At 31.0% G+C, this 24,971-nt stretch overlaps 2 protein-coding genes across 5 annotated transcripts; both read right to left on the reverse strand.

The window, feature by feature from the left end:
* Positions 1 to 12,128: 12,128 nt before the first annotated feature.
* On the reverse strand, positions 12,129 to 18,295 carry LOC137816598 (endo-1,4-beta-xylanase 1). 4 transcript variants are annotated; one of them, XM_068619798.2, is made up of 9 exons: positions 17,933 to 18,238; positions 17,405 to 17,475; positions 17,111 to 17,295; positions 15,876 to 16,243; positions 15,631 to 15,787; positions 15,051 to 15,403; positions 14,668 to 14,845; positions 13,953 to 14,489; positions 12,129 to 13,455 (listed from the first exon to the last, which is right to left on the reverse strand). In XM_068619798.2, the coding sequence occupies exons 3-9, from the start codon at positions 17,186 to 17,188 to the stop codon at positions 12,340 to 12,342; spliced, it is 2,787 nt and encodes a 928-aa protein (XP_068475899.1). In that variant the 5' UTR covers positions 17,189 to 17,295; positions 17,405 to 17,475; positions 17,933 to 18,238; the 3' UTR covers positions 12,129 to 12,339. The 4 variants fall into 4 exon arrangements, with proteins under 4 accessions (XP_068475899.1, XP_068475897.1, XP_068475898.1 ...); XM_068619796.2 differs by lacking the exon at positions 17,111 to 17,295 and having other exon boundaries at positions 17,933 to 18,196; XM_068619797.2 differs by lacking the exon at positions 17,933 to 18,238 and having other exon boundaries at positions 17,405 to 17,842.
* A 4,257-nt stretch (positions 18,296 to 22,552) lies between these two features.
* LOC137816599 (endo-1,4-beta-xylanase 1) lies at positions 22,553 to 24,606 on the reverse strand. The gene is made up of 3 exons (XM_068619801.1): positions 24,145 to 24,606; positions 22,995 to 23,362; positions 22,553 to 22,906 (listed from the first exon to the last, which is right to left on the reverse strand). Exons 1-3 carry the CDS (start codon positions 24,220 to 24,222, stop codon positions 22,609 to 22,611), a joined length of 744 nt encoding a protein of 247 aa, XP_068475902.1. The 5' UTR covers positions 24,223 to 24,606; the 3' UTR covers positions 22,553 to 22,608.
* Positions 24,607 to 24,971: the final 365 nt, after the last annotated feature.

The following is a 24,971-nucleotide window of genomic DNA, read 5'->3' on the forward strand; positions in this document are numbered from 1 at the left end:
TACGTATATATAAATGTTATGAGAATGAGGAGATAGAAACATAGAGTTAACGACCACTGTTGTTGTTTCACTGTGAGTTTGAGTTGAGTGGTTTTCTGACAGAAGCTGCAATTTTGTGTCACTGTCACGTTGTCACAGTCGTGGGTCCCACCTCAGAGGTTATATGTATAAAAATTTCCTGAGGGACCCACCAACGGTGTCGTTTCGAGGAAAGCGCGCGGGAACAGCGCGGGAGCTGTTTCCCAATGCACTGCACACTTCATTATGTCATAACTGCGTGCGCTGCTCCACTGCCCCCACCCCCATCATATCCTCCATGCACCTACCATCTCATTATCATAAATAACTATAAATTATATTTTAATCAACAAAACTTAATCAAAATCAAACTCCTATTTTACTCAATTTTGTTCTGCATGTGTCAATAAAAAAATAATATTAAAAATTAAATTTTAAATTTAATTTAATTTTTAAATAAATCAATTTATATTAATAAAATATTTTTATATTTATTTAATAAAAATTTCAACACTTTTTTATCCTTAGATTTGTTAATTTGTATGTCAACTATTAATGATTCGATAATGACATGATACAAGTAGTTTGATCAATTTAATAAACTTTAATTAAAATAAATTTTATATGATTCGATATTATTTTAAAAGGTAAATCTTAAAATTAACTTAATTTTAAAAAATTAATCTATGATGAGATGTTTTTATTTCTTGAACAGGAAAAATAAATTTAACAATTTTGGTCTAATATTTGATAACTAATTAGTTATTTTTCTTGTGTTTTTGCTTGTGGCATGTTGATTAGTTTGAAGTATATCGCAGGCAGTGTCTGTGTAGAGAAAATGGTGTACATTGGACTTAATTTTGATTGAATCAGACGTTTGGCCTAAGAAGTTGTTTGGAATTTAGTCTGTTTTGGATGGAAAGGGGTTTGATTGATTGAATTTGAAAGATGGAAGTTTAAAATTAGTGTTATTGTTATTATTATTATTTTAGTATTATTTTGATATTGATTGGTAACATATTTGGGATGGTGTGATACCTTACTACTTAATTAGGAGAACAAAAGGGCCCAATGGCCATCCTTTCAAACTTTAAATCCAATCTGACAGAGACCCATTTGTGTGTGTTGTGAAAGGAAATGCAAGGAAGGGGTTCTATGTACCCATGTGAGGAGTGGGCTCCATTGGAGGGTGAGAACCTTCAAGTATGGCCAATGGGCCTACCCAAAAGGGCCTAATCATCATTCCCATCTTCCTATTTTCTATATTAAATAAATACTCTAATATTATTCTAAATTCTTCCTCCAAATTCAACCTCTCTTCTTCTTTTTTATATTAATTCTCAAAAATTAATTTTAATATTTTTTTAAAAAAATTAATATTTGTAAACAAAACATTACTTTTCTTTTTTTTTAAATAACTTCAACAACATTTTAATATTTTTTTTCAACTTTTATCTTTTCATTTTTTTAGTTGTTGTATTCGATAGCATGTGTAAAACAAGATGAGAAGATTTTTTTGTATTTGACATTTATCAGTTTGTGATAAAAAAAAAATTAGTTTTGTATTCTATTTTTATATTTCGTTGAATTTTCTTCGATTTTGTATCTTTCACAAAAATGAACAAAATTTACAAACGAAAACAAATCATCACCACGAAAAAAAACTACAAAAGTTACCTCAATCATCAATGTTCATCACTAGTCACCACAAGTAATCATCATCACTTAAAAATAAAGAAGAAGACAACATAGTTTTCATCATACTCCGAAGGGTATTGTTGGAAAAATATATGAAGGTGTATGGAATGTATTGGAGGTAGAGGAGAACTTGCCAATATTATTAATTATGTAAACAAGTTTATCCTATTGCTTTTTCTTTTTTTTATAATTGTAAAATATTGACCTTTCTAATACTTACCTTAAAAGTCTATATCACAAGTGATTACCAAAAACATGTCAAAAAACTTTATCATTTCACACCCTAAAGTAGGGTTTTGGTGGGGGTGATACCAAAAGGTTATGGATTAAGCTTACTAAGGTATGAAAAAGAAAGAGATACGAAAAGATATCGAGAGAAAGTGATATATATAGGATCAGTTTGTTTGTAATTATTTTTTTAATCAAAATACTTTTGTACACAATTTGATGTATTTGTTTAGTCAGTTTATTTTAAAAAATAATTAGTAAAAAAATTCTTTAAACTTTTTATTTAAAAGAACTTATTTTAAGTTTATACAAAATGTCCATCATGCAAAGATAAATAGGGGTGTTTGTTTTAGAATAGTATTGTATATTACACACTCTAGTATAAATTATATGTTGAGAGCTGAAAAAGAAATAATTGAATTAAGAGTATTTAATCTAACTAATTAGTTAACTTATAAATATAAAAAAGATTATTTAATTATTTAAAATAAAATAATAAATTATATAAGTTGGTGAATTTTTTTAAAAAAAGTTAGCTTAAGCTAACTTATGATTATAACTACTAAAATAAAATCGTGCAATAAACAAATTTATTTTGGTAGACCTCGTGTCCCACTTTCTTAAAAAAAATATTGAACTATATTTTTCAATTTTTAAGACAAAAACTAATTACTCTTTTTATGGTTTATATTTTTTAATTTTTATTTAATTATTAATTAGTTTACTCACATATATTTATTATAATGCAAAAACAAAAGTAAAAAATAAAAATATTTTATTAAAATTAAAAAAATACATTTTTTTAAGCTTTTCTGAAAGAATGTTAAACTTCAATTACAAGGGATGAGAGAAAATATTGAAAAAACTTACAAACATAGTCCAAATATAAATCTTAGTGCAATTGAAAACTCATGTACCTAGATGTATGCAAAAATACACACAAAGCAACAAAATAAAATAAAAGGGTTGAGAAAAATAAAATAAAAAATTATAAGATTATTGATAACTAAATATTATATATATATATATATATATATATATATATAAAGAGAAGTGTATTTATTAATTTACCATATAGAGTAGTGATTATTAGTAGATATAAATGGATAGTGGGAGGTTGTCATGTTGACATGAGTGGTGTCTGTACTCTGTGTTCACTGTCTTTCTCAAGCTGGATCTTACCCATCACACTATTGGATTCATCACTTCTGTTAAATAATAATACACCTCTTATTTGGTATTTTCTAAAACAAAATTAATATTTATTTTTTAAAACTAAAACACAATTAAGAATATATGTTCTTATATTTATCCAATGTTTCACGAGGTGTGTTACAAGGGTGTTTAAACACAGTCAGTTCATAGGGTTATTTTCATAACTTTTTAATAATCATAAAATTTAGGTATAATGTTTAAGTTGAGTTTAATTCAATTTAATTTTTTAATTAACTTAATAAATTTGATTAAATATGTATATATACATATATTAAAATATTAAAATAAATATTTATAATGTTTTTGGTGATTATAAGATAATAAGAATATTTATAATTCATATAAAAATAATATTTATATGATAGAAATATAAAAATATTAATAATAAAATTTTCAAATAAATAAAAATATTTATAACATATATATTATTGAGTCGGATCGAATTTATCACTATTTTCTAACTTAATTTTAATATAATGAACTAAATAAGTCTTAATGCGCTTTAATAATCTAACTTACCAAAATATCTTGAAATAATGAAATAATGAAAGTGATAAAATTCTAGTAGAGATATTAGCGAGATGAAAAGAAGCTACTTGAAGAAGTTTTGAATAAATCAAAATTAGTTTTCTCTTCAAATTAATTGATCTCAATGTGCTTAATGCGTTCATGGACAACCTAATTAGCAACTTTTTGAAGAGCAAATTGATTATCACGATAGAGGAGTTTGGACGTTCAAACGGAATGTGTAGATCGTCAAGTTTGTGATAGTCAAGGCAACAATATTTAGCTTTCGATGAACCACGAGAAATAGTGGGTTGCTTCTTGGAGCGCCAAGAAATGAGAGAGTTAATGAGATAAATAGAGAATCTTGTAATTGAACATTGAATATTGAATATTTGGGCAACCAACCCAATAAAAAGGCCTAAAGGCTTTGAGTTAGAGGAAGTTAGTTGTTGACAGAAAAATACTTAAGTTGAGTGTTTTCTTTAAGTAATGAAGAATGTGAGAGATAGTTTGTGAATGATTTTTGGTAGGAACATATATAAATTGACTAAGATTATGAACAACATGTGTGAAGCCAAGACATGTAGTGGTTAGATAGATTAATCTACTGATGAGGTGACAATAAGTTGATGCATCCAGGAGAGGTTTGTCGGTAATGGCATATGGGCGAGTAGAATAGTCCATGAGTGTAGAAATTGGACAAGAAACGAGCATGCCACAATCTGAGAAAATGTTAAGAGTGTATTTTCATTAAGAGATGTAAATACCAAACTTATTCCAAGCAACTTCAAGGCCAAGAAAATATTTAAGTTTACCAAGATCCTTTGTTTTGAAAGTGTCATCAAGAAGTTGGGTGATATGTTGTATTTCATAAATGTTTATACTTTCAAGAACAATATCACCAACATTAACAAGGAAATTTGTGGTCATTAATCTAGAAAAGTTGAGAAATAAGGAATGATCAGATGCATAATGGTGGTAACCATGGCTGAGAAGAAATGAAGAAAGTTGAGAAAATTACTTTTGATTAGCTTGTTCTAACCATTATAAATAATGTTGGAGCTTGCATACTTGATTGGGAAGAAAGGGAGTAATGATGGAAGGTAAGTGCATGTAAATCTCTTCATGTAGTTCACCATGTAAGAATTGTTGACATTAAAGTGCTTAAGGTGCCAATTATAAATGGAAGCTAGAGCAAGAAACAATAGTAAGTTTAGAAACAAGGAAAAAAATATAAAGGTAATTTTACCTTTTGATCTGGTTGTAACTTTGGTAACAAGGCGTGCTTTATATATTTCTATACTTCCACCAACATTATACTTTATTGTAGCTAGGGTTGGAGATGTGTGTATGTTGATAAAATGAAGCTAATTTGATTAACTTGGGATATTAAAGGTGTATTCGATGGTTGTTTAATTAAAGTTAATAGAGCTTGATATTACTAAAATGAAAAGTGAATCTCTTGAAGCTCCTTAGCGGTAGCCTTATTACCTTTCTCTGTGATTTTTCATTCCTCAATCACAACACTATTGGTGGATGAAAATTTGTCATTGTATAATCGATGTCCTAGAGAAAACTCATGTTTTCTATAACACACATCAATAATATGTTCATTCTTACCACAATGAGTGCAAATTTTACCATGATGAGACACACCTTGTTGTTCTTGTGATCAAGGTTGGAAGGAAAGTAATGTTTGTGAAAAGAGGTACTCTCAGTGTGTCCATTTCAGCCACAAAAATTATAATTTGAACCTGAGCCAACAACATTGATATAACTATATTTTGTTGCAGTGGTGACATTAGTGGTTAAAGTCTCGTTCACTAATAATTGTCTTTCTTGTTAAGCAACTTATGAAAATATTTTTTGTCATAGGAGGCAATGAATCCATCACGAGAACTTGAGATTGAACAATTACATGTTGATCATTAAATATGCGTAGAAATTGTATTTCCTAGTCCTCTAATTTTCTTTGAGCAATGATGGATGCAACCTTGCAAGTACATTTAACAATGCTTGCACAAATTGGATCCAACTAAAAATTCTTCCATTTATTCGAAGTTTAGAAAAGAAATATATGACAAAAAAATCACTTTGTTTTATAGAAGAGGCTTAAATTTCATATCTAAAATAATAATGAGCTTTGAGATTGCTCCAAATATTGGTTGTTTGGTCCATCCAAAAAATACTTTGATGTAGTGATGATGAAAAGATATACACAAGCCAAGAAAAAAAAATCATATTTTTACATTGTTTCCAATTATATATAGAACATTTTTATCAATGAATTCCACTTTATTTTTGGAGTTAAGAGGATACCATTGACTTATTCCAAAAATATAATTTGTTAAATCAAAAGAAGGAGAAATAAGAGTAGAAATAAGTACAAGTAACTATGAATTTTGATATATTTGTTAAATCAAAATAAATTTTGATTTATTTGTTAAATAAAAAAAGGAGAAATAAGTACAATTAACTATGAATGTCAAGAGAAGAATCAACATTTCTGTTTATGGCTACATAACAAAACAAAACGCATAGGAATATGATGGAAAACAAAATTAAATTCTTAATATCATGACAAAATAAATATAAATGTAAAAAGAACATGTTGGAAGAAAAAAGGAAATGCATCCTAAGAGAAAAAAACATAATAATTGTCGATTGCATTTTTATATTTTTATGTGAATATCGAATGAGATCAATAACAAAAAATAGAAAATTTAAAATTTAAAAATATAAAAAAAATAAAGAAAAACTAAGTAAACAGAGAATTAAATATGGTTGAGATCTTTATTGATTCTAGATGGAAATGTAAGCCTTCTAAGTATTGTAGTTACTTAATTTTATATAATATATAATAGAAATATTAATTATATATAGATTTGTGATAGGTGAAGTGGGTCATCTACACCGTTTCATGGTTTAGGGTTGATGGTGCATGTTGTCACAATAAATTATATCTTTATCAGCTACACATTCATAAATTATTTATGTTATATTATATTATATTTATATATGTATAATATTAAAAGTAGGTAGTGTTTGACTATGGAAAGGGACTTAATCTGAGTGATGCAAATATTTCGTTATATATAATTTATATTCCTTTCAATGATTGAAAGAAATAAAATAATTTAGATAAAAAAAATTAAGTTAACAAGAAAATTATAAAAAAAAGTATTTAAAGTAGATAAGTTGTTAGAATTTACTAATTGAACTTGGGAGTTTTAATTCGAATGTCTATCTTCTCTTCAAACGTTTCTTCCTAGTGGTCTTAGTTGTTTTGTGAAGTGATATTTGCTCAAGTTCTGAAAATAAAAATAAAAACTTCAATTCTTTAATCAAACACCATGACAAATTCACAAATGGGTGTGAGATTAGTGAAAGATTAAGATTCAAGTAGAGATTAAGGCTTAAGTAAAGATTAAGATGATTGTTAAATTGTGAAAAGAATATGAACTCATTTAGGGTTTTTGGGATTGAACAAAATTTTGAGATTGAGCTAGAATTTGAAAATTAGCTTAGATTTAAGATCTGTAATACATTTTAGTATTATTAAGAAACATATTTAGATCATTATAAATAGTATAGTTGGTAAATAGTCTTGTTCTTTTAAATATATAATAAAAGATCAATAAAAATATCATTAAAAAGATATAAATTTTGAAAAAAAATATTTCTAAAAAATTATTTAGTTTTTTTAAACTATGTTATTTTAATATAATAAATATAGTAAGAATAAAATAAAAAACAAGTTACATGTGTAACTTCTCCATCAATTACCATTATCATATTAGTGGAATAAATAATGTACACCTTAAGTAAGTTTTATTAAATAGCTTCGTCTTTATAAATAATGTTATACTCTTTTTGCTTAAGTGACATTTATTGTTTGAGTGAAATGCAACTCAAAGAATAACATTCCTTCAAGATTTTTGTCGTTCCAACAATCATTTTGTTACTTGAGCATTAAAGCTCATGCTTGAGTGATCATCACTTTGTTGAAAGAAATTCAGCAAAAAGGTTCATCCACTATCTTATGATATTTGAGCGTCACATATTCAAGACATGTGTGCACTACTTTGTCATGCTTAAGTGTTTTGAATAGCATTTGAGGCACATACTATATCACTCTAGCCAGTTATATCACTTGAGCATTCTTTCCAACGTTTGAGTGATATGCTTCTAGAAGGGAGAGAATCGTTTTGATTTCTTTCTTGCTCAAGTTGTAAGTCATCACTCAAATTAGACAATTTGATAATGTAAGGTGGTTAGTGTAATTAATATACATTTTTAAACCTCGTATAACACACACTGAACACTGAATAACTCAAACTCAATGTTTTTCTAAAAACTTCTAACTTCTACAATGGTTCTTTCCTTCACATATTCAACAACAAAGTTCTCCCTAAACTCACAACGACAAATATACAATTATAACTCCACAATTTTATCATAATTATCATATTATAAAAAAATTACAATCCATACTTCCAAATAATCATCACATTTAGTAGAATGATTATTAGCCATGTTTACTTGACTTGAAATATTTTTTTACCAAATAAATTTTTTTTCTTAAACCTTTTATTTCACTCTATCAACCTATATCAACCTCCAAGAAATTAGTCATTCATCAACAATACCTTCCTTTAACATATATCCAAAAAAAAGAAAAACTACAACTCGAGATAGGATTATTTTTACTTACCACAACTAAGATTCAATTGGTTCACTATAATCTACGTTTCTCCAACTCTTCATAATTTTAATACGACACAAATTTAACAGTTAGAATTTTATTTTGTTGAATAGAAAAAACAGAAAAGAAATCCTTGAGGATGAAGCTTTTATGATGAATTAAAAAGATAAATATCAATTTATATTTATAAACAATGTAAGTAATTCATTTTAAAATTTATTAATAAAATATTAATGGATCTTATAATATATATATATATATATATAGTCAATTATGTTATGAATATTTTATTAATATTTATTTGATTTAAAAATATTATTATTATAAATATTTTATTAATTTAATTTAGTTTAGTTTTAAAATATTATAACTTTGATTAGTTAGTTATGAATATTTTATTATTATTACAATGATATTACAAATAATAATAATAAATATTTAATAAAGATATATTTTATTTTATTTATTTTAGTTTTTTTATCTGATTGAAACCATCTTACTTATTTTATTTTTTATTCTTTTATTTGACTACATTATCGAAATAAAACATAAAAAAACACGTACGATAGAGTTGAGTCAGTGGGTGATGAAATCAATCAATCATCCTAAGAATCATTGGAAACATCGAATATCATTCCATGTTCCTTTTAACATCAACCACTTCAAACAATTATAATGCTTCCTTCTTCTCCTCTTCAATTCTTAAATGGATATTTTTACTTTTCTTATTCTGCCAAACTTTCAAACAACTTCTTCTCCTTCTTTACATTATCTTTGATTTAATTCAAATTCTAATGAGAAAATTTTTAGTATTTAGTTAATTTTATTTAACATAATTATTAATTATTTTAATTCATTTTTATTCTTTATTATTTCTACACTTGAATTTTCTAATTTAGTTAAGCCACAAATTTTTTTCTCTAATTTACAATTCTAATTCTTTGAGTGAAATTAAGAAACAAATAACATTATATTTAGATATGGTTATCGAAATCAAACATCGTTTACCGAAGAATATTATTAGGTGTAACATCTAATAATAGATTTTAAAATGAATAACAAAATAAAGTCTATAAATCTATAAATAGAAGTTGAACGTTGATTCATTAGTTCATTATAAAATTTCAATTTCAAATTTTTTTGTTTGCAATTCTCTTCAATAAAACATAGTCTTGGTCGTATTTTGCTAATAGATTGAGATTTTGACAAGCTAAAAAAGTTTAGAATATTTTAAGACCGATTCAATATAAATTTTGGTAACTATATTCAATCGTAGTGTTTTAATCTTTTACTCCTTCTCTTAGAAGTGGACGTTTAAGAAAAGATGTTCTGTTATAGGATTAACTAGTTTGTTGGAATGAAACAAACTTTAATCTAAATAAGAAAAGTTAATGGTAATTTTATACAATGTACTAGTTAATTTGGATATATGGATTTATAGAGTTTGATAAAGTATAAATTATATGATGAAATTGAGAATTGATATGTTTATAACTGTGTTATTGTATGTATACAATTAACCATTGAATTATGAATTATATGAAGAAAAAAAAAACTATAAAATATTGGTATTGAGTAAGAATGTTAAAAAATATAAGTTGGGTTGTTCTCATCTAATGTATCACTTGAGCAATATACAGATTCAAATTATGTACAATAATTATATTAACCGTCTTACATCGTTCTATTGAAGTCTTGATTGTTCAAGCAAATACAAATTTTGATTTATAACTTGAATGAAAATAAAGGTTTACACAATTCTATATGAGAATTGATGGACAAAACGTATTTTTTTTACATTTATATTCGTTTAAAGATCTTTGAATCTTTATATGTATATATTTATATTTGTAACTATATTAATGACTAGTGTGATAAAAACTTTTTTGCATTACACTTATAAAAAAAATTTGAAAAAGAAAAAAACTTTGTTTATAATTTTTTTTCTTTATACTACTACTTCATTTATATATATAGTTGGCAGGAATATGATAATTAATAGATTGGTGTGAATGATGAAAAACATGTAAAAAGACTACTGTTGAACCTTTTAAAATGATTGAGAGTATATATTAAGGTTGATGGTCATGTCTCATTAAAATAATTAAATTCGCAATGATGTCTATGTACATTATTCATAGATTTTACTCTAAATATTGATAGTATTTTTGTACTTCTCAAGTTTATTTTAGGAAAGATTTGTTTGACATCACACAATAAAAACATACACTTGATACCATATTATAATATTTAAAATTAAAAAATAAATTAAATATAATTAAAATATTATTTTATTAGTTTGTGAAGTATATGTTTTATACTATTTGTGTGGTATATCACCATCGTTTATTTTACTTTGAACAAAACAGTTAAACAATTCATCTAAAAAAGTAAACAATTGACTTAGAAATTTTATATGCACTAACCAAGTTTATTCTTTTAAGGTTATTATTAGTGGGATTTTATGACTTTCAAATAATAATTTTTTTCATAGATTTTATACGACTTCTATCACGTATTTGTTTTTTTTTCTCTTTAATTAATATCTAAATATATTGCAAATTATTCATATTATTTGATTTGTAAACCTACCTCAAATTGCATATAACATAGTAATGCTAGTGAAAACTTGCTTTTAATAATAATATTTATTAGAGCATCAAAATAAATTTAATTTGATACAATTTGATGAACTAATCGGATTAATTCGATGACTTGAGTTAAAATATGAATATTTATATATAAAAAAAATTTAAAAAATTAATTAGACTCAATTTTATTAGTGTGAAGAAGATATGATCAAAATAAATATATTTTATTATTGTTTTTACTTAATAATACTTTTTCATGTAATATTAGAAATCCCTAATAAGGTTCATATTTTATGGATATTGGTTTTTTTATAACTTTTGAAGTTATATATTGTTATAAGTTATACACTTTATTTTATTTCTATTATTATTTTGTTTCAATAATTGACGCACTTCCTTATATTTCTATTATTATGTATTATATTTTATTGTACAAATATATTTGAGTTTATAACTATTAAAAGTATTTTATTAACATGTTATACAAAACTAAATTATTTTGTTATTTTTTAATGTTTTATATATTTAAAAATAACTGACCATGGGTCAGTCCATTTGACTCATGACTCACTACGAAGGACGTGCGGGACAAGAAAATTTTGAATTTAGTGTTTCTTTTTACACCCATAATTTTCTTTTGGCACCTCAGATACTTACATTTTAGAGAGAGTCTAATCCAAAATGTATGGGTGTTAAAGAAATCATAGTGTATGAAGGGCAATTACTTCTTGCATCGGATCAATTTGATCTTACACCCGATTTTTATGTGAAATAACAAAAATGCCCTTAAATAAAAGGGAATGTGAATAAAAAATACTTTCGGAACCCTTTTCCTTGAATACCTTTCTGGATTTGGATTTTCATAATAATTTTCTGAATTCTTGAAATCCTTTTCTGGAATATGTTTCCAGATTTTCTTTTTTCGAAATTGTTTTCAGAACTTTTTTTTTTCATTTTGAAATTATTTTTACAGAATAAGATTTTGATTTTCGAATTTGCCCTTGGGAAGTTAGAACCTTGAATAGGAAGTCAAATTGGCCAAAAATGGCCCATAAAAATGTTGGCCCATGATAGACTAACCCGAATTCACAACATATGAAAAGTTTGAAACGAAAAACAACTAATAATAGAATGAGCCATAGGAATAGGATTGTATGCAGTTTATAAGATCAAACAAGTATCATTTTCATTTACTTTTCAGTTTCTTACAAGTATATTTATAAGCTGAAACAATATACTTTTTTGTCGAGATTTTGTGCAGTTGTGCATATTGCAGACAACTTAAATCCACAACAATAAACCACCAACACAGTGCTTCATCGAACCCAAGGATATAAAAAAGACACCAACTTTAGTTCTTGGGGTGAGGCAGAATGCTTATAAATCAATGGACAGCACCAGTGGCGTGTCACCTTTGTCAAGCACAAATGTCTTAGAAATTTTCTTTGATGGGGTCACAACTTGCACATTGTATGTTCCATGAAAGCCTCTGAAGTTGTATTGGCCTTGTTCATCAACATGGCCACGGCTGTGAGAAAGCCACTCTTGTTTTAGAGCTAGGAACCTTTTCCCTGCCTCATTGATGTCACCTTCTGCATTCACCAAGTGTGCATTGTCCCTACTCATAAACAGCTCCCAAAAACCCCACAGCATTATGCCTTCTACTGCAGGATGAGCCATGGCCTCACGTAGCATAACTTCAAGATCATCTGCTCTGACGTATTCATTGATGGAAGACACATCAAGCTCAGTGAACCATATAGGTAGACCAAGAATACCCAACTTGTCAAGGGAAGAACTCACAATAGGCCCTATTGGACTATCTATGTGGCCCTGAATTCCAATTCCTCCAACTGGGGCACCTTGCTCTTGCAAATCAAGAATATGATGGATGTACTTATCTGGACATGATCTGGTGTCACATCCATCCTCAACATGATAATCATTCACAAAGAGTGTAGCAGAAGGGTCTAGTTGGTTTGCAGTTTTGAACATGTTAGCCCTTATATCCTTGCCTAGTCTATCTTGAAAGAATGAACCATGCAGCATTTCATTGTTGACATCATAGTGATTAAACTTGCCCTTGTAACGAGTTAGAAGCCCGTTTAGGCGGTTCTGAATAGCCGTCATCAAATCGTTATTGTTCAGTGATTTGATCCACTGCTGAACTACGCCATCCACATCCCAGAAGATACAATGACCACGAGTTTGTATATTGTGCTTCTGACATAGGCTTAACAGATCATCAGCATCCTTGTAATTGAAATTCCCTTGTTGTGGCTCAGTCCAATACCACTTTAACTCGTTTCCAAACACAGCCCAGTTAAAATGCTTCACCATGAAATCAACAAAGTCCTCATTGTCAATGTTTGATCTACTGATGCATGTTCCAATTGGGAAATCATTCTGTGTTTGTCTAACTTGCACTGAGGTGTTAGCGTAGCTGCCAGAGTCCAGCCCAGAGAATTTCAGGATAACATCACGTTTACGTATCTGCATGAAGTAAATCAGTATAAATTACAATTTGTAAGAAAATAATGCAAAGCATCACTTATCCTATCAAAGAAGAATGGATTATTGATGTAATGATAAAGTACTACAGTCTGAAATATACTTAGCTTCATGTAACATTTATTTCCTGCCTGGAAAATTTTGTTTTGTTCATAATTAAAATTATGCTTTTTAGTAATCTTGAGCAATTCATGAAATATGTAAAAACAAAAGGAGGTAAACATGTCTCAGTATCATACATCAAGCAATCCTTTGGACAGGTTAATGGTAAATTTGGTAATCTATGTGCTGGTACCATGTGTCTGCATGGAACTTATTCTACATATTTTATTCTCTTTATGTTCGGGTATGGCCGAGGGAGGGGTATTAAGCAAATGTCACTCATTCAAACAAATTCAAGTGCAAGACAATTTTGGAACATTCCTTATGTTTCTGAAGATTCTCTAAGACAAAAGACATGCAGGGAAACTTGATCTCACCTTATTTGTTTGGATCTTTAAATATCTCAATCTTGCATGTCTATCCACAGGAAAAATTTGAAGTCCAGCCACCATTAAGTCCACCCCAGAAGCAGGACCTTGAACATAAACCATAACCTTTGATGGCTGCTTTTCAATTCTAAAGGACCCTCCAATTTCATGCCACGTGTTATCAGAAACCTCTGTTTGTCCTCCATTGACCCACTCGTTGTCAACACCAAGGGCAACATTCACATTCTGTGGCCCTGATGATCCTGAGACAATCCTGACCCAAGCAGACACTTGATAAGTCAAAAAGAGTTTCACTTTATCAGTGATGATCTGAGCAGGACCCATCCATGTTTGTGTTCGATTAGTTACAAGGATGTAGCGCCCACTTAGGAGTTCACTAGGACCAAGAGAATCTCTTGCCATTGGTGGAACTATATGTGGTGAACCAGTTTTAACACTTAAAGTGCAATTGCCAAGGGGAAACCATCCATTGGTGCCATCAGCTAGAGTGCTGTTCTCAATTATATTAACCCCAAAAGTAACATTCTGCAAAACAAAAATCAACTTTTTAGGTGCTTGGAACATAGAACTGACAGCACAACCAAAGTATTTAAGGCAACAGCTAAGCTCATAAGCAATGCTTGTGCAAACCCAATTTTCAGGAAACACTAGCATTAATGTTATCAAAGTAATTTACTAAAGAAGAATGCTCCAAATGTACAACCTTTACATCTGGTGGGGATGAAGGAGGTGTTTTAGCTGCATGCTTTAAGACCAAATTATTGAGAAGAATGTCAGTGCCTGGAGGGGGCCCCTCTAAATAAAGGACCACTTTTGATGGAGAACCATTTAGAAGGAATTTTCCCTGCATAGTAACCCAATCTTTATCTGTTGCCTGCAAACTTCAGAACACACCAGCTTTGTTCAGCAAGCCGAAGAAATGGTAAAGGAGCATGCTAATGTTCTTATATCACTAAAACATACTACAGAAACTTTTTTTTTCTGTTTTGTTTATCAAGAATCAAGAATCAAGAATAACAAACAGTCATGTTATGCCTCAGATTCTATGTGAAATACAGTTATAGAAAAAAAAAGACAGATACTAACTTTGCAATGCCTATATATTGTTCTTTAAGATCTGGTGCTTGGACCCACAAAGTAGCACGTACATCAGCAGTAGATACATTGTTTCCAAAGATTCTAACTGAAGCAGTGACCTCATAGGCCAGCTTGCGCTGCACGCGTCCAGTGATATCTTGCTGGATTCCATTCCAGTTCTGTGTGCGTTCTGTTGCAGATGCAAAGAATTTCCCTGATTTTGGAACAATTTTCCCATCATTCATGGAATCATGCAACATAATCTTGCAGCCTCTTCCAGACCAGTTATTCAGACCATCATCAAATTGCGGGTTGATGATGATGTTGTCATCTCCCGCTGAAACACATGCTGTGCTTGTGGTCTTTTAAAATAAGAGGAAAAAGGTACATTTAGTAGTTGAAAACATACAGATTCCACAGGACATATAATTACACTAACAAATATTCATTGCAATTTCAATCTAACCGTAGAAAGTAATAACCAATGTACAAGAATGAGCTTGATATTTATCAGAGTACTAAACTATGTCAATATGTAGAATTGCACAAAGAAATAACATTTCCAAAAATAAATAACTTCATAACATACATTATTATTTGGAGTGGAACAGTTTATCTCCACTGATCGTATGAGCAGGTCAACTCCAGGAGCAGGTCCTTCCAAATAAAATACAACCCTATCAGGCATAGTTGACAATGAGAATGTCCCTTCCAACTTTTGCCAGCTATCCTTATTAACAGAAGTTCTGTAGAAAATCATGGAGATGTAAGGGCGTTTTCCTGAATTTCTTTAAAGCAAGGAATTAGATACAATGAAACCACAAATCTTCATACCTTCCAATGAACAAGTAACTAGTAGCTGAATCATGATATTCTAGTTTCAGAGTAGCTAGAACATCACTAGATCCCTGAGAAAGACTGGATACTCCCACACAAGCCAAAACTGTGTAAGTGTAACCAGTGGAAATTCTATCTGTGATGTCTTGCTCAAGGCCTTGCCAGCATTCCTTTCGGTCAGTGATAACAGCATAATTAGCACTCAACTCCCTCGAAATTCCTCCTTGAGCACCTGTTTCAGCTGAAATCACATAGCCAGAACAGGAATTGAGATGCCAGGAGCTCAGGCCACTAGAAAAGTCATGATTAAGTAAAATATTTGCACCCTTGCTCCCACTTGGATCAGAAATGTTTCCTGCCATGATCTGTCAAAGAAAACAATATCAGAGAAAACAGACAAGAAAGAACTCTATGCATGGTTTATACAGGTTGTTATGATTTAGCATATTGGGTAGAACTCTCATAAGTCTCTGGTAGGACTCCAAGTATGAGTTTGTATCCCACGTTGAGTAAAAATAATCAAGATAAGCAGTATATAAAAGAAAGACTCACAAACTTATTATCTAAAGTTTTAAGTTGGAGGTGGTGTTTTGGTCTCTTATATAGAATGTTCATGACTCATTGGTGTCAAATTTTCCTGGTCTTTCCCCTTGCAAGGACCCAAGAGTCCCAAATGTGACCTTCCGTAAATAGCAATTGGGGAGGAGGGAAGGAATTCAACGGTTCCACTTTTGAACTGTACAATATATTGTTTTATCTGCTGGCTAATTATAGTTATTTTATTTTGCCATGAGAAAACTTAAGAATGTTTCATATACTTCCACTTTCTTATACTAAGGTCGTACTTAATTGGTTGCAACAATGGTCCTTGTAAGCTAGCAACTTACAAATATCTAACAATTATAGTTTGCATAGTTTTACACATTTATAAATCCAACACAAGAAACTGGAGACATCTCAGTAGCAGTAACCTTACATACCCTTCAGAAGAAAAAAAAAACTAAATTCAGCAATGAAGCTTCCCTTGTCAGAGTCTACCAAATTAGGCAGTGGTTAATGCAGGAAAACCTTCATTAATAAAAGGACTAAGCTGGCTAATCAAGGAGTGCTAAAGCAAAAATGACAGAGACATGAACAATTCATAACTAAAAAAATATGAATCATTAAGCAAAGACAATGTGAATGATTTTGTTTTGACGCAGGAAGAAACTACCCTCAGGGGTAGAATATACCTGAGATTGGTTATGCTTCCTGTGAGAGTGAAACTTAGAGATTCTGCTTGTGAAGCAGCAGGCAGAAAACCTCTTCATTATATACCCTCTTCCTCAGCAAATTTGTGAGTGAAGGCTACGGATAACACTGGGGCCAACCAGACAACTTGATCCCTCATTTGGATATATTATTATCCAACCAAACCCTTTGGGATCAAATGAATTTAACAATCAATCAACATTAACAGACCCTTTCAAACAAACCAAACACCTAAAAAGTTAAAAAATTGAAAGTAGCTTTCTTGAATCTCCTACCTCTGTTCTTGCCTCACTAGTGCTTTTTGCTTTATCTTGCAGATTAGTGATACTTGAATTGGAATGGAAGCCTAAGTAAGGATGAAGGGTAGGAAGTTAAGAATGGAATATTAAAAAATCTGATCCAATTGGATGAGTCTTTGATTACAAGATTTTGCAGTGTTAGGTGGAATTGGCTTTTCTATCCGTACTTATAACACAATGGATCCAATTTACTCCGTATATATATGAACATAAAAACTTGAATTGAATTGCAGATACCCAACAAGACACAACAACACTACTGCTACTATAATGCAGTCTCTATAGCATCTTGCAACATTCAAATTCCAAAGAAACCAAAATTCTAAATACTATGTTTATGTCCTTGTACTAAAACTTTGTGACTTTGCTCTTAATCTTACAAGTAAAACCACGTTTACAAGGTTTGTTTATATCATAAGATATAGCTCGTAAGTTTGTGAATATTTGGAATCGTGCCGTTGAAAAATAAAATAATAAATTATGGAATATGATATGACGCATTACCTAAATCAAAATGAACTAGTTGTTGTTTGTGTGTCTCCGGTTCGGTCCAACGAGAAAAGGAGCGGTTCGTACGATTAGGAGGTGGTGCTGCTGTGAGAAACGCTGCGTTTGTACCTTGACTATGAAATTTGTCATTGGATGAAAAACGCTTCATGTGAACATGCGCATAATTATCTCAATATCTCCTCATCATCTTCATAACAGGGTAAATCCATTTGATCTGCTCTGATCAGTTCTTTCCAATAACTCGGAGGCGGATCGGAGAGGGAAAAAAAAACTCGTAACTTGGAGATCGTAACTCGACTCGGAAGAGTTACTATTCGAGTTTCTATACATAAGATAATTCATTAAACGGTCCAAATTAGTAAGCTATGACTTTTATTTAGGATAAGAAAATGTGTTGGAGATGAAAATAATTTGTAATTTTTTAGATGGGTCCAAAAAACCTAATTTTGAGTAAGCTGTTAATTTTATTTAGGGTTTCAGAGAGTAAACTGTGAATTTTATTTAGGATTCCAGCTGCACATAACAGAGCACATCTCATATTTAAATTTTGAATTAAGTTTTATTAGGTTAAAATTGAAATGGGCCTTAGGCCCAAAGTTATGTCTCTTAAAATTTAGGTTTAGACATGTGCTGCCATCATCTCTTCCTTCCTTATGCGCGGCGCCGTCGCAGCTCCTCCTTCCTTACGCGCGGCGCCGCCGCCACAGCTCCTTCTTCATACTTCGCCGACGTCACAACATGCGTTTGCGGTGGTGCGCGAAGGCGGCGGCGAGCACAAGCGGCGCATTAGGGTTTTTTTTAAACCGCGTCATGGATCGCGGAAGCTCATGGATCGTTCGATCCAACCCTTGGATTACTGGATCGCTCCGATCCAGAGAGGGTTCGATCTCACCTCCGATCCAACTCGTTTTTGCCTAAAAAGATCGTAAAATCGCAAGATCGGCGAGTTAACTCGCGATCTTGACAACATTGGTTCTTTCAAACCTCAGACTCAGCCAAATGGACCTCCTTCAACTCTCACCAACTGAATAACTTCATCTATGTGATTCCATTATATCAGTAGAGTCAGGATCGTCTCATTCACAGGACACTCACAAATCAATACATCCTAATAACAATCTCAACACGGTATTCTCTTTCCTGAAAATACTATGTCTTGATTAGAATTCATATTTTGAACCTCATAATATCCAACATCAAATAATCAAATCATACCAATGTTTAGAATTTCCAAAATACCCAACAATTCATCGACTAATTATATAAATGTCTAATTAAAGAGATTTTCAATTAACTATACATGAAATAAAAGTTTACATACTTTATAAGAAAAACTATATAGAAATAAATAAATCAATCTTTTAAAAACGAATAAAAATTAGTTTAATATTTTTATTTTATTTTATTTTTTTATTTTACTTTAACTTGAGCTAGAATTCGTTAGATTGAGCTAAAATTCACCAGAGAGCACCCAGAATTTTAGCTTGAGCTAAAATTCGCTAGCTTGAGCTAAAATCCTCCAAAGAGCACCCATAATTTTAGCTTGAGCTAAAATTCGCTAGCTTGGGCTAAAATCCTCCAGAGAGCACCCCAAAATTTTTAGCTTGAGCTAGCACTTACTAGCTTAAGCGAAATATGCAGAAAAATTCTGCATAACTTAATATACCTATTAGATTATAAATCAATATCTCATTCACATTGACACAGTTCCTGTTCAGCATGATACAATCACTCTCATTGAATCATTGAGTTATTATGTCCATTTATACATATATATGATTTCTAATTCCAAAACCATTTAAATCAAACAACCAATTCTCAATCACAACACTTTCAATTTCAAACAAACTACCATCTACTCAGAACAAGAAATCTTGCAACAAAATCTAGAATTGGTGACCCCGTCACACTCACATTCAAATCTTCTAACCTAGGGTTCTATTGAAGATTTTAAACTAGCTTCCCTTACCTGGACTTTAGCAGATGCTCACTAAGAGCTCCAAACCCACCAAAAGCTTAAGGATACCCTAACCTGCACCATAGAGTCCTGATCACAAATCTAACTACATCACTAGGACCCTGAGCTAACAGAGACTAATTCTGAAGATAAAAACCTCACATGCAAACTTAAATTAAAAGGCAACCCAATCAGATCAAAACTAACTCAAAGGAAAAAGAGCCAAGAATGAACTTACTCTATCTAAGATTTTGATCGGTCAAACTTGTAGAATTCACTGCCAGGAGTCCAATGGCAGACTTTGATCATCAAATTGATGAAAGAGGAGGTCAGAATCTAAGAGAGAAGGGAGATGAAAGGAAGAAGAGAACAAAAATGAACATACTCTATGAAAGATTCTGATCGGTCAATCTTGTAGATCTCGCTGCCAGGAGTCCAATGGTGGACTCCGATCGTCAAACAGATGAGCGAGAAGGTCAGGATTTTAGAGAGAAGGCAGAGGAAAGGAAAAAAGAGTTTTTAGAGAGATAATGGTTCTTTTTATAATGAAAACTGAATAACTAAATTTCTATTTATATAGCCTTTTCACTTTAATAATAAAATATTCAGGTGTCATTTTAATTGTACCATTTCTACTCTAAGACTATTTTTCTTGGTCCTTACAGAAACAATCCTAGAGAAAAAACATAATAATACTAACTGCATATTTTTATTGTTGGGAATAAAAGAAAAAAAAAAGAAAACTAAATATATTGACATAAAACACCCAGTTCAAGCTAGGAATGTATGTTTAACATGTCCAATTTGAAACGAAAATGTTGAAATATTGAAAGTGATAAAATTTTAGTAGAGATATTAACGATATGAAAAAAAACTACTTGAAGGAGTTTTGAATAAACCAAAATTAGTTTTCTCATAAATGCAATTGATCTTAATGTGCTCGTTCATGGAAAACCTAATTAGCAACTATTTGAAGAGCAAATTGATTATTACGATAGAGGAGTTTGGACATTCAAACGGAATGTGTAAGGTTTTGATAGTTTAGGCAACAATATTTAACTTTCGATGAACCACGGGAAATAGTGGGTTGCTTCTTGAAGCGTCAAGAAATGAGAGAGTCATTGAGATAAATAGAGAATCTTGTAATTGAACATTAAATATTTGGGCAACCAACCCAATAAAAATTCCTAAAGGCTTTGAGTTGGAGGGAGTTGGTTGCTGACAGAAAAATACTTGAGTTGAGTGTTTTCTTTAAGTAATGAAGAATGTGACATATAGTTTGTGAATGAGTTTTGGTAGGAGCATATATATAAATTGACTAAGATTATGAACAACATGTGTGAAGCCATGACAGGTAGTGGTTAGATAGATTAATCTACTGATGAGGTGACAATAAGTAGATGCATCAAAGAGAGGTTTGTCGATAGTGGCATAGAGCCGAATGGAATAGTCCATGAGTGTAGAAATTGGACAAGAAACGAGCATGCCACAATCTGAGAGAATGTTAAGAGTGTATTTTCATTAAGAGATGTAAATACCAAACTTATTCCAAGCAACATCAAGGCCAAGAAAATATTTAAGTTTACCAAGATCCTTTATTTTGAAAGTGTCATCAAGAAGTTGGGTGATATGTTGTATTTCATAAATGTTTATATTTTCAAGAACAATATCACCAACATTAACAAGGAAATTTGTGGTCATTAATCTAGAAAAGTTGAGAAACAAGGAATGATCATATGCATAATGGTGGTAACCATGGCTGAGAAGAAATGAAGAAAGTTGAGAATATTACACTTTTGATTAGCTTGTTCTAACCATTATCAGTAACGTTAGAGCTTGCATACTTGATTGGGAAGAAAGGGAGTAATGGTGGGAGGTAAGTGCATGTAAACCTCTTCATGTAGTTCATCATGTCAGAATTGTTGACATTAAAGTGCTTAAGGTACCAATTATAAATGGAAGCTAGAGCAAGGAACAATAGAAAGTTTAGAAATAAGGAAAAAAATATCAAGGTAATCTAACCCTTTGATCTGGTTGTAACCTTTGGTAACAAGGCATGTTTTATATCTTTTTATACTTCCATCCACATTATACTTTATTGTAGCGAGGGTTGGAGGAGTGTGTGTATGTTGATGAAATGGAGCCAATTTGATTAACTTGGGATGTTAAAGGTGTATTCAATGGTTGTTGAATTAAAGTTAATAGAGCTTGATATTACTAAAGTGAAAAGTGAATCTCTTGGAGCTCCTTAGCAGTAGCCTTCTTACCTTTCTCTATGATTTTTCCTTCATCAATCACAACACTATTGGTGAATGAAAATTTGTCATGGTATAATCAATGTCCCGAAGGAAACCCATGTTTTCTATAACACACATGAATAATATGTCCATTCTTACCACAATGAGTGCAAATTTTACCATAATGAGACACACCTTGTTGTTCTTGTGATCAAGGTTGGAAGGAAAGTCATGTTTGTGAAAAGATGTACTCTCAGTGTGTCCATTTCAGCCACAAAAATTACAATTTGAACCCGAGCCAACAATATTGATATAACTATATTTTGTTGTAGTAGTGACATTAGTGGTTAAAGTCTTGTTCATTGATAATTGTCTTTCTTGTTAAGCAACTTATGAAAATATTTTTATGAGAACATGAGATTGAACAATTGCATGTTGATCATTAAACATGCATAGAAATTGTATTTCCTAGTCCTCTATCTTTCTTTGAGCAATGATGGATGCAACCTTGCAAGTACATTTAACAACGCTTGCACAAATTGGATCCAACTAAAAATTCTTCCACTTGTTTTATAGAAAATACATGATGGATGCAACCTTGCAAGTACATAACATACATTATTATTTGGAGTGGAACAGTTTATCTCTACTGATCGTATGAGCAGGTCAACTCCAGGAGCAGGTCCTTCCAAATAAAATACAACCCTATCAGGCTTAGTTGACAATGAGAATGTCCCTTCCAACTTTTGCCAGCTATCCTTATTAACAGAAGTTCTGTAGAAAATCATGGAGATGTAAGGGCGTTTTCCTGAATTTCTTTAAAGCAAGGAATTAGATACAATGAAATCACAAATCTTCATACCTTCCAATGAACAAGTAACTAGTAGCTGAATCATGATATTCTAGTTTCAGAGTAGCTAGAACATCACTAGATCCCTGAGAAAGACGGGATACTCCCACACAAGCCAAAACCGAGTAAGTGTAACCAGTGGAAATTCTATCTGTGATGTCTTGCTCAAGGCCTTGCCAGCATTTCTTTCGGTCAGTGATAACAGCATAATTAGCACTCAACTGCATCGAATTTCCTCCTTGAGCACCTGTTTCAGCTGAAATCACATAGCCAGAACAGGAATTGAGATGCCAAGAGCTCAAGCCACTAGAAAAGTCATGATTAAGTAAAATATTTGCACCCTTGCTCCCACTTGGATCAGAAATGTTTCCTGCCATGATCTGTCAAAAGAAAACAATATCAGAGAAAACAGCCAAGAGAGGACTCTATGCATGATTTATACTGGTTGTTATGTGTTTAGCATATTGGGAAGAACTCTCATAAGTCTCTGGTAGGATTCCAAGTATGAGTTTGTGTCCCAGGTGAGTAAAAATAATCAAGATAAGCAATATATAAAAGAAAGACTCAAACTTATTATCTAAAGGTTTTAAGTTGGAGGTGGTGTTTTGGTCTCTTATATAGAATGTTCATGACTCATTTGGTGTCAAATTTTCCCGGTCTTTCCCCTTGCAAGGACCCAAGAGTCCCAAATGTGACCTTCCATAAATAGCAATTGGGGAGGAGGGAAGGAGTTCAATGTTTCATATACTTTCTTATACTAAGGTTGTACTTAATTGGTTGCAACAATAGTCCTTGTGAGCTTGCAACTTACAAATGTCTAACACTTATGTTTGTATAGTTTTACACATTTATAAATCCAACACAAGAAACTGGAGACATCTAAGTAGCAGTAACCTTACATACCTGCAGAAAAGAAAAGAAAAAAAAGCTAAATTCGGCAATGAAGCTTCCCTTGTCGGAGGCTACCAAATTAGGCAATGTGGTTAATGCAGGAAAACCTTCATTAATAAAAGGACTAAGCTGGCTAATCAAGGAGTGCTAAAGCAAAAATGACAGTGGCATGAACAATTCATAACTAAAAAAATATGAATCATTAAGCAAAGACAATGTGAATGATTTTGAGTTTTGACACAGAAAGAAACTACCCTCAGGGGTAGAATACCTGAGATTGGTTATGCTTCCTGTGAGAGTGAAACTTAGAGATTCTGCTTGTGAAGCAGAAGGCAGAAAACCTCTTCATTATATACCCTCTTCCTCAGCAAATTTGTGAGTGAAGGCTACGGATAACACTGGGGCCAACCAGACAACTTGATCCCTCATTTGGATATATTATTATCCAACCAAACCCTTTGGGATCAAATGAATTTAACAATCAATCAACATTAACAGACCCTAAACCCTAAACAGACCCTAAACCCTAAACAGACCCTTTCAAACAAACCAAACACCTAAAAAGTTAAAAAATTGAAAGTAGCTTTCTTGAATCTCCTGCCTCTGTTCTTGCCTCACTAGTGCTTTTTGCTTTATCTTGCAGATTAGTGATACTTGAATTGGAATGGAAGCCTAAGTAAGGATGAAGGGTAGGAAGTTAAGAAAATCCACAATACAAAAAATAATACATTAAGAACATTTTCGTCTTTTCCATTGGAATTCGGTACGTGCAGGAAGCAATTGGCTCATTCTAATTCTATAATAGAAAATCTAAAATTTAAAAAATACATTTTGAAAAAATAAATTGGAATAGATTTTTTTGTTCCTAAAATAAAATTCTGATATAAAATTGAAAAATTAAAATCTCAATTCCATAAAAGTAATTTTAGAATAGAAAAAATACAGTAAAAAAGAAATTTCAGAAAACAAAATAGTGGAATGTATTCTGAAAAAGAAGTTCCAAAAATCAGAAGAAAGTTCTGAAAATCTAAATCCAAAATGTATTTTAATCTGTATCTCTTTTATTTAAAGGCATCTTTATCATTTAACATAAAAATG

The sequence above is a fragment of the Phaseolus vulgaris genome, chromosome 1, assembly GCF_051622355.1.
Source record: "Phaseolus vulgaris cultivar YP4 chromosome 1, ASM5162235v1, whole genome shotgun sequence".
Taxonomy (NCBI): Eukaryota; Viridiplantae; Streptophyta; class Magnoliopsida; order Fabales; family Fabaceae; genus Phaseolus; species Phaseolus vulgaris.

Bases quoted from the DNA above. Each gene is read 5' to 3' on its own strand.
- LOC137816598 (XM_068619796.2), bottom strand. From the start codon at position 18,086: ATGAAGCGTTTTTCATCCAATGACAAATTTCATAGTCAAGGTACAAAC. The intron at 15,788-15,875 runs GTATGAAGATTT...GATTTTCTACAG, and splicing joins AGTTACTTGTTCATTGGAAG to AACTTCTGTTAATAAGGATA. The intron at 14,846-15,050 runs GTTAGTATCTGT...TGTGTTCTGAAG, and splicing joins CAATATATAGGCATTGCAAA to TTTGCAGGCAACAGATAAAG.
- LOC137816599 (XM_068619801.1), bottom strand. From the start codon at position 24,222: ATGAAGAGGTTTTCTGCCTTCTGCTTCACAAGCAGAATCTCTAAGTTT. The intron at 23,363-24,144 runs GTATTCTACCCC...TTCTTTTGACAG, and splicing joins GGAAGCATAACCAATCTCAG to ATCATGGCAGGAAACATTTC. The intron at 22,907-22,994 runs GTATGAAGATTT...GATTTTCTACAG, and splicing joins AGTTACTTGTTCATTGGAAG to AACTTCTGTTAATAAGGATA.